A 12087-nucleotide genomic window follows, 5' to 3' on the forward strand; every position below is an offset into this window, starting at 1 on the left:
TTTTTAATGAAGAAATTAAGCAGTGAGCGCTGTAGAAAACATGCTAGCAGGAGTTTACTTTTTTGTTGAGATCATGAGGCAAACGTCTCCTAAGATGCTCACGTCATAATCAGGTCAGCTGCGGTTTGGTGGCCCGAATATCAGCGGATGTTGTTTTTAATGAAAACAATTTCGAGTTTAAATTTTATTTAAAATGAACAATTATTGTATTAAACAACAATATCCCGAGATTAGAATTTTTTTTCATTAAGACTATGAAAAATAATTCTGCATCTGATTTTTAGGTGCCACTCTGGGTGGCATGGGCACACCCTGGAACACCCGTGGCTATGCCACAACCTCAAATGTCTTGTTTTGTCCACAATGTAAATATATTCAGTTTCCTGTCAAAGAGGAGAGAAGAAACTAGAACATATTCACATTTAACAAGCTGACATCACACAAGTGAACCTGTTTTATTTAAAAAAATTACTAAAATCCAACTATTTAGATAATCGATTAATTTAAAAGTTGACACCTAATCGATTAATCTTCGCAGCTCTGGCTTTTAGTCCTCTAGAATCAAAGTAAGTACTGACCCTTCCTTTTTAATTGCCGAAGAGAATTGTTTCAATCTTTTCTTTTTTTAATTAAATAATTTTTTTTGCATCCAATTGTTTCCTTTTTTCAAGTCAAGAGAGACATGAGCGAAAGAGTCAGAATGTAAGTGAAGCGCCCAGAGCTTCCCTTCAGCTGCAGACCGCCCCGACCTGCTGGACCTCGCCTGTTCAGCTCTGACCGGTTTGCTCTCTGGGCCCCGGGGCTGGCAAGTTTGGCATCCCTCCCCGCCCTGCGACCCGCCCCAGCCTCATTTTGAGGTATAAAAGGAGCCCTGGTCCCAGCAGCTCTTCACTCTCCGCTCAGAGCCGACGACCAGCCGACCCTCAGCCATGACCTCCTTCTCCAGCCGCAGCAGCCTCATGTCCTCCTCGTCCTCCTCCTCCCGCCGTGTCGGCAGCATGGGGGCCGGCAGCGTGTACGGAGGAGCCGGAGGGACGGGTATCCGTGTCTCCAAGGCCTCCTTCTCCTCCTCCTCTGCCGCCGGTGCTGGCGGCGCCTTCAGCCTGTCCGACGCCGTCGACATTTCCGACAACAAGAAAGTGGCCATGCAGAACCTCAACGACCGCCTGGCCACCTACCTGGACAAGGTGCGCAGCCTGGAGAGGGCCAACGCAGACCTGGAGCTGATGATCAGACAGTTCCTGGAGAACAAGACCAAACCTGCGTCCCACGACTGGACCGCGTACTTCGTCCGCATCAAAGACCTGCAGGACCAGGTGAGCACAGAGACTCTGAACTCTAAGGGCATTTTCTCAATTCCTACATATCTTCTTAGATTCACCTTTTAAGGTATTTGTATATAACTGATCCCCATGTGTTTGATATCGAAATGTTCAGAAGTGGCAAATGACAAGTGTCCCAACCTCTCTTCCCTGTCTTTCTTGCGTGAGGATATTCTTTTTAATTGTGAGGCCCAAATTGTCCTAGAGCAATGTGTAAATACACAATTTGGCCCTAAAGCTGAAAAGTTGTTTGGGTTTTGGATTTCCTCAAATCTCTCGTGTGAAACCACCTTTACTCATGTGGATGAATTGAAGTGCTCGAAATGAGTTTACCAAAGTCTTATCTTCACAAAAGTAGTGTAACATATGAATAAAATAGATACATGTCTAAAATAAAATGTTGTTATATCGCCTTTTGAGTTCTCTTAACATTTTAATTTGAAGTTCATAACTTTTTTAACTTTTCAGATCAACTCCGCTGCTCGAGGAAACGCCGGCCTTGTCCTCGCCATCGACAATGCCCGGCTGGCCAGCGACGACTTTAAAGCCAAGTGAGTGTGAGACTTTGCTTCCTGTAACGTCCAGACATCAGCAATCATTAACACATTTCAACACTCAGGTGAGTTTCTGCAACTCATTCTCATGTTTTTTTCAGGTTTGAGAATGAGCTGACCATGCGTCAGTCGGTGGAGGCCGACATCGCCGGGCTGAAGAGAGTCCTGCAGGAAGTGACTATGGGAAGATCCGACCTGGAGATGCAGATGGAGGGTCTAAAGGACGAACTGATCTTCCTCAAGAAGAACCATGAGGAGGTGAGAGTGCTGAAACCAGACAGAAAAATAAATGTAAGCTGCAAGCAGCGATGACTGGCCACCGTGTCACGCCCAAGCACAAATTAACTCACTTACTACTTTGAAAGTGGCTACAAAGTTTTGAGAGTTTTTGTGTATCCTAAAGTCCTCTCAAACGTGTTTGTAAAATGAAAATTAACGCACAAAATTCAAGATGGCCAACGTCCCGTCAGGTGAAAAAAGTTCATAAAAATTGTATATGTTCCTGAAGATTAGGACCGTGATCCCACCAGATTTTGTGAACATCAAAGAAACTTTTTCCGACCCATGGCGTGCGTTAGAGGGCGCTGGCCACGCCCCTGAGCCCAATCACTGCACAGCGTTGCAATTTTCGCCAGTTCTGACATGTGTGCCAATTCTTGCGAGCATCCAAGGCCCCTAAAAAATGTGTTTGCGCAGAAATAATATATTATTCTTTCAAAAACAATAAGTCCATGGCACTTGCTCGGGCGCTAATAAAAAGATAAAAAGACAGAAGTTTAACCGGTGTCTTCCTGCAGGACCTGCTGGCCCTGCGAGCCCAGGTGGGAGGCCAGGTGAACGTGGAGGTGGATGCTGCTCCTCAGCAGGACCTGTCCGCCGTCATGGCCGGAATCAGAGAACACTACGAGACCGTCGCCAACAAGAACCGCAACGAGCTGGAGTCCTGGTTCCAGACCAAGGTGAGACAACAAAGTCCTGTTTCCTGCCCTGAATGGGCTCACTGATGCCCCGTGCTGTCCAAAACCTGATCCAGCTCAACTTACACCACAAACAACTTTGTTTTTTGTATTGTTTTTAAGTTTTAAAACCTCGTAGTTTTGAAGCTTTAGTTTTTCACTTTTGGAGAAACCTGCAGAAAATGCATGTGAATGCTGAAAAGCTAAAATGCTAAAGCTACCACTAAGTCCTGTTTCCTGCCCTGACTGGGCTCACTGCTGCTCCCTGTTTTATTGTTCTGAAGTGTTAAAACTTTGTTTTTTTTAAGTTTTATAACTTTTTTGTTATTAGTTTTTCATTGTTTTAAACGTTAGTTTCTTAAGTTCTTCTGTTCCAGACCACACCAACACATTTGTTTTTTTAATTTGTAGTTTTAGTTTTTAACTTATTTTTTTGTTTCCTAACTTCTGCTGTTCCGGGATATTTGTCAGATAACTCTATATCACACTGTGCAGCCTGCACTCTAATACCCTAATATTTGATCAATAACATCATTGATTGTTCTTCACAGTCGGCCGAGCTGAACAGAGAGGTGGCTGTGAGCACCGAGACTCTTCAGACGTCCAAGACTGAGATCTCAGAGGTCAGACGAACTCTTCAGTCTTTGGAGATCAAACTGCAGTCTGCGATCAGCAAGGTAAGAAAACACTAAATCTGTCAACTTCATCAAGTCATCAAATGTAACATTATTTCTGCATTTTGGGATCAAGTCTAACAAAACAACAAAACAACAACCCAACAACCCCAATGATCTGAAAGGGTTTCCCTTCAGTCTTTTATTGACGATTGAATTCTAATATTTTAACCCTTAAAGTTAATCGTTCCCGTGCTAATTAATGACAGCCATTTCTGCCAGGAAAATAGATATAAATTAAGAAAAGTTAGAGCTGATAAAATAAAATAAATGATTGCATAACTTTGACGATGACTTTCATTTGAGCTTTTCATTAATTTGGTTCTTTTCTGGCAGAGTTGGCCTTCTGTATTGGTTTGAATGTAAAAGGTTTGAGGTGTTTTGTAAAGTACTAAAGGGCTGTCCTACTGTAAAGCAAAGTGACAGTAAGTGTTGAACACAGCTGACCTGACTGTCCTCCCTCCTCCTGAACAGAATGGAGCTGTGGAGGTGAGACTGGCTGAGACTAAGAGCCGCTACGCCAACATGATGGCAGGTTACCAGAGGCAGGTGGGGGGTCTGGAGGGGCAGCTGTCCCACCTCAGGGCCGACCTGGATAACCAGAGGGCCATGTATGCCGAGCTGCTGGACATCAAGACCAGACTGGAGATGGAGATCACCGAGTACAGAAGGCTGCTGGATGGAGAGAGGTGAGCTGAGTTTACATTCATCCATCACCAAACCCACCAGACTCCATTTAAATAAAAAGTAATGTTATCATCGTAAAACACACTTCATTCAAAGTGGACAGGAACAATCAAAGTCCGTCTTGGTTCATCTTTCCACTGTTCCAACAATCACCACTCTGGTTTGGTTGAAATAAACTCTTAATTCACCCATTTACATGTGGAAATATGCTGGCTCTATACACGCTAAAAGTCCTGATTATTTACATGGAGTCTGGTGGAAATATGCTGGCTCTATACACACTAAAAGTACTGATTATTTACATGGGGTCTGGTGAGCTTGGTGATGGTGATTTCGGGGCTGTTTCATGTTAAACAAAAAGGATCTTACTCTTTAACTAAAACGTCTATCTCTGTAGGGAGCCTTTCCATAATGTTGTCAGACACTTAAAAGTGCCCTGCCATACGTATTTCATTACTTTGTGGTAATGTCTGAAGTTCAACCATGGAATCTAAAAACTTTTGTGGAAAAAATGCCTTGGTTACCTTGTTTCAAGCCATTCTAGCGTGGTATAGAAAGCCTGCAGGGAGACTTGGCTCGATTTGTGCAAGTTCTCATTAATATTCAACGAGCTAAGCTGCTGGAATATTAGCATAACGTTGCTGGAACGTCATCTTAAGGTTAGAAAAAAAATGCTGGAACGTTAGCATAACGTTGCTAGAATGTTAGCATAACGTTGCTAGAATGTTAGCATAACGTTGCTGGAACGGTATCTTAAGGTTAGAAAAACGTTCCTGGAACGTTAGCAGAACGTTTCAGATCATTTAACCGACGTGACATGTCAACGTCCTGGGCAACTTTACTCCACGCAGCAGCCTTTTTATTTATATCTGTATAAGAGAGGTCAGAGAGAATCGGACATTCAGACACTTATCGGTCCTTCTAGTTCTGCCATTGTTGTAAATCGCTTCCGAAGCTTTTCAACGGTGTAGTACAACGTCCGGTGGGGGCGTATTGCTTATTACGGAGCTCATTTCAACTGCCAGTGTGAAGGCGGCGTTAGATGACGTTCCAGCAACGTTATGCTAACGTTCCAGCAACGTTATGCTAACGTTCCAGCAACGTTATGCTAACGTTCCAGCAACGTTATGCAAACGTTCCAGCAACATTGTTCTAACCTTAAGATGACGTTCCAGCAACGTTATACTAACCTTAAGATGATGTTCCAGCAACATTATACTAACCTTAAGATGATCGTTCCAGCAATGTTATGCTAACGTTCCAGCAACATTATGCTAACAATCCAGCAACGTTATGCTTACTTTCCAGCAACGTTTTTCTAACCTTGAGATACCATTCCAGCAACGTTAAGCAAACTGGACATTTCAACGTTTTTAGGACATTTCAAATCAACGTTCTTACAATGTTCTTGGAACATATTTTTGTTAGCTGGGTGATATCTCTAAATATAGCTCTTTTATGCATCATGGAGTGTTATAAAAAGACCAGAGTGGTTGTCCCTTACAACGAGATTTTTTTCCAACTTTTAATAGGAAAATTTGACTTCACACTGAGACCTGACTAAAATGGATAGTAAAATCAACCTAGGGTCCTTTCAGGTTCAAAGCAATATGTTTATTATGTTAGGATTAGGGTTAGGTTTGGGTTAGGATTAGGGTTATATTAATGTTAAGGGGTAACTTAACAAATAATACCAGGACATTCTCAGAATGTTATGAGAATGTTTTTTCTAAACATTATGAGAATGTTCATCAAGCATAAATACAGTGATAAAGATGTTCCGAAAACGTAGTTCTAAGAACGTTTTATATCAACATTGTGAGAACTTTCATCATTCACAAATAACGTGATAAAGACGTTCCTTAAACGTTGTTCTAAGAACGTTTTCTATCAACATTGTGAGAACTTTCATCATTCACAAATAACGTGATGAAGACGTTCCTTAAACGTGTTCTAAGTACGTTTTCTATCATCATTGTGAGAACTTTCATCATTAACAAATAACGTGATAAAGACGTTCCGATAACGTTGTTCTAAGAACGTTTTCTATCATCATTGTGAGAACTTTCATCATTAACAAATAACGTGATAAAGACGTTCCGATAACGTTGTTCTAAGAACGTTTTCTATCATCATTGTGAGAACTTTCGTCATTCACAAATAACGTGATAAAGACCTTCCGATAACGTTGTTCTAAGAACGTTTTCTATCATCATTGTGGGAACTTTCATCATTTACAAATAACATGATAAAGACGTTCCAATAACGTTCTAAGAACGTTTCTATCAACATTGTGGGAACTTTCATCATTCACAAATAACGTGATAAAGACGTTCCGATAATGTTGTTCTAAGAACGTTGTTCTAAGAACATTTCTATCAACATTGTGGGAACTTTCATCATTCACAAATAACGTAATAGACATTCCGATAACATTGTTCTAAGAACGTTTTTTCCCCAACGTTACATGAATGTTCCGAAAACATTATTTTAATAACGTTTTGTACTAACATTTACCCAACTTTTGAGGAATGTTAGTGAAAGTTCTGGGAACGTTCCCTGTTAGCTGGGTAGCCAATGAGAGCCTGGCTATCAGCATTCTTTACCCAGCACAACTGGGCGAGCTCATGAATGGTAATGAGCTCAGGCAACACAACGTCAGACTGACCAGCTTTTGTGATTGGCCTGATTTCTCTGCTTATTTCTGTTCAGTGGCTAGAGCTGACAGAGGGAGGTAGCAGTTCATTTTCACAAGCACAACATAACACAAACACATATGGACCTAACATATTTACAAAAATACAAGTAAAAACGGTTTTGTGTGGCAGGGCACCATTAAATTAATAATCTGAGCCTGTCAGCTGCAGAAACAGAACTTTTAGTGGACGCTAACTGACACTGAACATTTATCTTAAGAATTATAAAACCCAATAGTTTAAGTCCCATCAGTCAAATTTAAAATGAGTTATCTATTTTCTGTTCTACAGCACTACCAAGACTGCCACCACCACCAAGACCTCCTCCACCTCTAAGACAACGAAGGTGATAACCATCACGGAGGAAGTGGACGAACATGGAAACGTGATCAGCAGCAAATAGATGAGAATGAAACCAGAACCAGATGCTGTAACTTGTAAACTGAGTCTGTCTCAGCTTCTTTAATAAAGACAAAGTCTGACATTGTTTTCTGTGGATCACGTGTTTTCATTTCACACTGATGGGTCAGCTGCTGCTTTCACTTCATAAAAGAGAATCATCTCTGATGTCAAACTTATGAGGGAACTTTTAAAACCTTGTGTTGTCTTCCCGTCGACCATGTAACCTTTTGTTTTTCTGGGTAAAAATTTTAAATTAAAACTTTTGTACTAATACCTGTACTATGAAAGGAAGTTCACAGGAAGGAAAAAAAATATCTGGCAAAAAAAATAGCTGACACCGTAGATGCGTAAATCACAATGCTTATCAATATCACTTCTCTATCAGTCAGGACCAAGATCAGACCATAATTACACTTCTGCTTTCCATAAACTGCTGTTGCTTCATCCGATTATTTCAGTTGCAACCCTTGCAGTGGTAAGCAATCATGGAAGCAAATAAAAAATATAAAAACATAATTCAAACCGATGTGTGGCATTGGCAACACACGGCTCAAGAAGCCGACAAATAGCCTATATGTAATTCCCTCCGCTGAAAATCTATATCTTTCATAACAATATCTATCAGGAAATGTTAACAGGGTTGTTGGTCTCTAAATGTTTTAACTTTTCTGAATTTTGAAGATTTTTCTGACATTTCTGTCACTTTTTTCAACGTTCTTTTGTCATTTTGTAGCCTGACAAGCCAGACCCACATCAAGATCTTGGTTTCTGGGAACTCACCATTTGCAGGGCTCAATCCGAGGGGCGGGATAAACGGTTGTCTTTCAAATTCTCTCTGCACTCATAGCCAACCAGAGCAACACTAGTTGATGGAATAAACTTTTGCCGTATCCAAGCCCCTTATTCTGTTGGCCAAAATAAAATGAAATTGAATAAAACAGAACAGAACAGAAATTCAATGAAAGTAGTGATGCTACAAATTTATTTTACTTGGGAAGAGCGTCGTAGGGAACCATCCAACTTATTTTGTTTTGACAATTTGGTTGAAAGAAACCCAAATTTCTGATATAGAAACTTTCTGAAAATGGGTCAAATTTGACTTTCTTTTCTTTTTTTTACAGTGAACATAATTCAATTTAATTAATTCATAGTATCAATTCATAACAAGAGTTATCTCAAGACACTTTACAGATAGAGTAGGTTTAGACCATACTCTATAATATACAAAGACCCAACAATTCCAGTAATTCCCCCAAGAGCAAGCATTCAGTGCGACAGTGCGAAAAACTTCCTTTTAGGGAGAAACCTGGGACAGACCCAGGCTCTTGGTAGGCGGTGTCTGACGGTGCCGGTTGGGGTTGTGATGAACAGTGGCAATAATAGTCATAATAAAGATAATGGATCAATGTCTAGAAATAGTAGTTGTAGTAGTTCATGGCATAACAGGGCACTACAGGGTGTCACAGGATGTAGCAGGACATAGCAGGGCGTCACAGGACATATAAGAACACTGCAGGACGTAGCATGGCACTGCAGAGCATAGCAGGTGTAACAGGGCATAGCAGGGCATGCAGCAGGACCACGGCGACAGGCTGCAACCATGATTTAGGGGCCACCCTACTCCAAGGAAACATGCTGGGCGAAAAGAAAACATAAGGAATCCGGGGAATGAGCTCCCCAGAGCTAGGTTAGTAACAAGCATTTCTGGAACATGGAAGCACACAGATGGAAAGAGAGAGGAGAGAGAAGCTCAGTGTGTCAAAGGAAGTCCCCTGGCAATCTAAAACTATAACAGCATAACTAAGAGAGACAGGTTAAGGAGAGGAGCCTGGTCGGCCTAGAACTCTCCCCAACCGGATCGGGCTGTACTGGCCTGTCTCCCTCTATTTTGATTATATCATTGATTATATGATAGATGAGTCTAACGACTATGAAGAGAAGCAGAGAAGAGAAGGGGTGCCGTCTCTGTAGCTATACGCCCTCCCCCGCCGGTCTAGGCAAACGCTGCAACTCCTCACTCCCTAACTATAAGCTTTATCGAAGAGGAGAGTTTTAAGTTTACTCTTAAACGTACAATATGTAACTTTCTGCCGCTAGGGGTCTCTCAACCAAAACAATGGAAGGTAAAACTGGACTTTTGATGACGTTGGGAAGTTGTGTGGAATTATGGGAGTTTTTAGTGTTAAACACCTTCGCTGCCGGTAAGAATGCATCAGTTCACGGACGAGTTTACCCATTGAAGTTTATTCACGTTACGTTTAGTAACGTTTATTCATGTTATTGTAAAAAAATAGCTGCAGTTTCCCCAACATAATTACGTTTTTCTTGATTAGCTGACCAGTTAGCTAGTGAGCCAGCAAGCTAACAGTAGCCAGCAGCTAAAATACAAAATATTTCACATATCAATGTCACCTTTTGGATGGTTTCAACACCGGGGCGGACGGGGTTTGTTGTAACGCTAGCTAGCTACTAAACGAGGCTGAGAGACGGGTGTGGGTGGGGATTCTCGGGGGAATCTCTGCAACAGTGAGCCAGGACGTTCGATGCCTGTTGGGCAGCAGCAGAACATCTCCCAGCTCCCCGGAATTATCTCCCCTTCACTCTTCAGTAATCTTAACTTTTCATTTTGGTGCTTAACCCACCTTTTGTCGGGTTAATTTAGCTAACCGCAAAGACAGCTAAGCGAAGGGGGGAGAAATTTGGCAGGGAGGAGATTTTCGGCACATACACCGGTAGCGCTACGGAGATGTAGCTACCGCTATGGATGGCCGCTGTTGTGACTCGGTGCTGGGTCTGATATGGTCTGTTTCCCGACGTTTAATTAAACTGCCGTTAGCGTCGTAAGCACCAGGCACTGGAGATAAGTTCTGGCCAGGGGGGTTGCTGTAATGAAAGTAGCTGGTTGATAGCTGACTGGGGGCTAACGGTAACTAGCTAGCTATATGTCCCGGGGCTGTTGTCAGCTGTCATCCCGACTGAGTCTCTCTGTGCCGGGGGAGTGAGGCAGACAGACCGGGGTGTACTAGCTGGCCAAATTAGCATTAGATTAATCGTCTATCCATACAGCTAACGTTAACGTTACTAGTGAAGTTACTGGTGGGTTAGCTCAGTCCTGTTAGCTGTGGTTGAAACAGTCATACTAAAAATAACTTTATTAGCGTGTTGAATGATGTTGTAACCTCATAATGTTACACAAAGCATTAGCATCAACATTAGCACATTGTAGTAACGTTAAGCTGGTATCGATATTGAACTTTCAAAATAGATAAGGTCTCTGTTGTATTACTGTGATAAAAAGTGGGATGCAATTAATCACAAAATGATTCTGTATGGCAAAAAAAGCAGTATTACGGTTACAAGTATTTTCTTTTCTGTGACATTGTATGATTTACAATTACTCCTGAACGTATCATCTTGGTGCCAGCGTTCTGACGGAAGTTAGAGTAACTAGAGGGTGAAATTTTATATGACGCCACTGACGGGCGACTAAAGGAAACGTGCCGTGTCTGAAAATAAAATAACAGATTTCTCTGGGTTTGACATTTGGTGGAAACATTTGGGATAGTGTAAGAACACAACTCATAAAAATATATAATATAGGTATGGTCGTTTTCAGACATTTTAAAGCAGAAAGTCACACATAAGTATGTTATGTGTTTTTTTCAGATATTTGAAGCCCTGGATAGTTTCATGTCTTCTCCCCTGATGGACAGAAATCCCAAAATAATAACGGAATCCCGTCTGCCGTCCTGGCGTCCTTGACATCAGAGGACAACAGAAAGCCATCGTCCGCCGCAGGCTAAAAACACTTCTCTTCCGACTGCACCTTTGCTAAGAAGATGATGCTACAAAAAAAGTCAAACAAAATAAAATATATGTTGCACTTATATGGCTTTTTGTAGTTTGGTTTACTTGAAGCTAATGTACTCGATTCTTGCTGTTTGGAGTTTATACTTTAATGGTGGAATGCACTTTTAAGAAGTCGATTTGGATAAAAGTGTCAAAAAGCGTTATGTCATAAACATTTATGAATTGTTTATAATGTTTGTGACAAGTTCATGACAGTGTCATGTCACTCTTATGTAGATACCTTCAAGTAAAGTGTTACTGCTTTCTGTTATCACTTAGTATCTTGATAAAGATCCATTCAGAGTGGTGTAATGTCTTATTTTTTGCTTTGTTTTGTTTAATTGCGTCAGTTTTAATTTTTTTTAACATTTGAGATGTATTTTGTAGAGCGTAGTATTATTTGAAGTAATGTCTAATGTTTGTGTAAGGTGTAAATTGTATTGTAATAAAAAAAAAAAGACTGCATGACCCCAGGAAGAATAGCTTCTAGCTTATGCTAAACGTGATGGGGATCCAAACAAACAAATAGCTTAATATAATGTAATGTCTAACCCTAACCCTGATTTCCTGGGAGCATCTTTATCTTTATCAACTCATTTGGCAATGGCTTGATTGTAATGGGCGTTCATTATTATAAAAAAGGTTGCACACTAAACCTTTAGGCTAGTATCTACCTTCCACTCAAAGCTCTCTTTTCTATTGTTGTCTTTAGAAAAAGAATCTGTGATGTCTATTAGGTTTTTCCCCCTCCAAGAATCCTTCGTCATCTGTGGTGTGGTGTATATCGTGCGGTTTCTTTTGGCAAATTGACTGGATCAACACGGACTGTTGACTGGATGCACTTGCAGTTCTAATTTTGGAGACATATAAGATGTATTTTGTAAAGTGTTATTTGAAGTAATGTCTAATGTTTGTGTAAGGTGTAAATTGTATTGTAATAAAAAAGA

At 41.0% G+C, this 12087-nt stretch overlaps 1 protein-coding gene across 2 annotated transcripts; it reads left to right on the plus strand.

Annotated features, from left to right (window-relative positions):
• Positions 1-853: 853 nt before the first annotated feature.
• LOC114569098 (keratin, type I cytoskeletal 13) lies at positions 854-7301 on the plus strand. Of its 2 annotated transcripts, XM_028598931.1 has the most exons (10): positions 854-1316; positions 1791-1873; positions 1978-2134; positions 2674-2835; positions 3384-3509; positions 3981-4195; positions 4595-4606; positions 5165-5183; positions 6924-6937; positions 7193-7301. In XM_028598931.1, exons 1-10 carry the CDS (start codon positions 930-932, stop codon positions 7290-7292), a joined length of 1275 nt encoding a protein of 424 aa, XP_028454732.1. In that variant the 5' UTR covers positions 854-929; the 3' UTR covers positions 7293-7301. The 2 variants fall into 2 exon arrangements, with proteins under 2 accessions (XP_028454732.1, XP_028454731.1); XM_028598930.1 differs by lacking the exons at positions 4595-4606; positions 5165-5183; positions 6924-6937 and having other exon boundaries at positions 7181-7301.
• The last annotated feature ends 4786 nt before the right edge of the window (positions 7302-12087 follow it).

The sequence above is a fragment of the Perca flavescens genome, chromosome 15 (genome assembly GCF_004354835.1).
Source record: "Perca flavescens isolate YP-PL-M2 chromosome 15, PFLA_1.0, whole genome shotgun sequence".
NCBI classification, from domain to species: domain Eukaryota; kingdom Metazoa; phylum Chordata; class Actinopteri; order Perciformes; family Percidae; genus Perca; species Perca flavescens.

What these genes read in the sequence shown, in the direction of transcription:
- LOC114569098 (XM_028598931.1), top strand. Translation starts at nt 930, where the DNA reads ATGACCTCCTTCTCCAGCCGCAGCAGCCTCATGTCCTCCTCGTCCTCC. An exon ending in AGTCCTGGTTCCAGACCAAG is followed by an intron (nt 2,836 to 3,383) that starts GTGAGACAACAA and finishes TGTTCTTCACAG; the next exon opens with TCGGCCGAGCTGAACAGAGA. An exon ending in TGCAGTCTGCGATCAGCAAG is followed by an intron (nt 3,510 to 3,980) that starts GTAAGAAAACAC and finishes CCTCCTGAACAG; the next exon opens with AATGGAGCTGTGGAGGTGAG.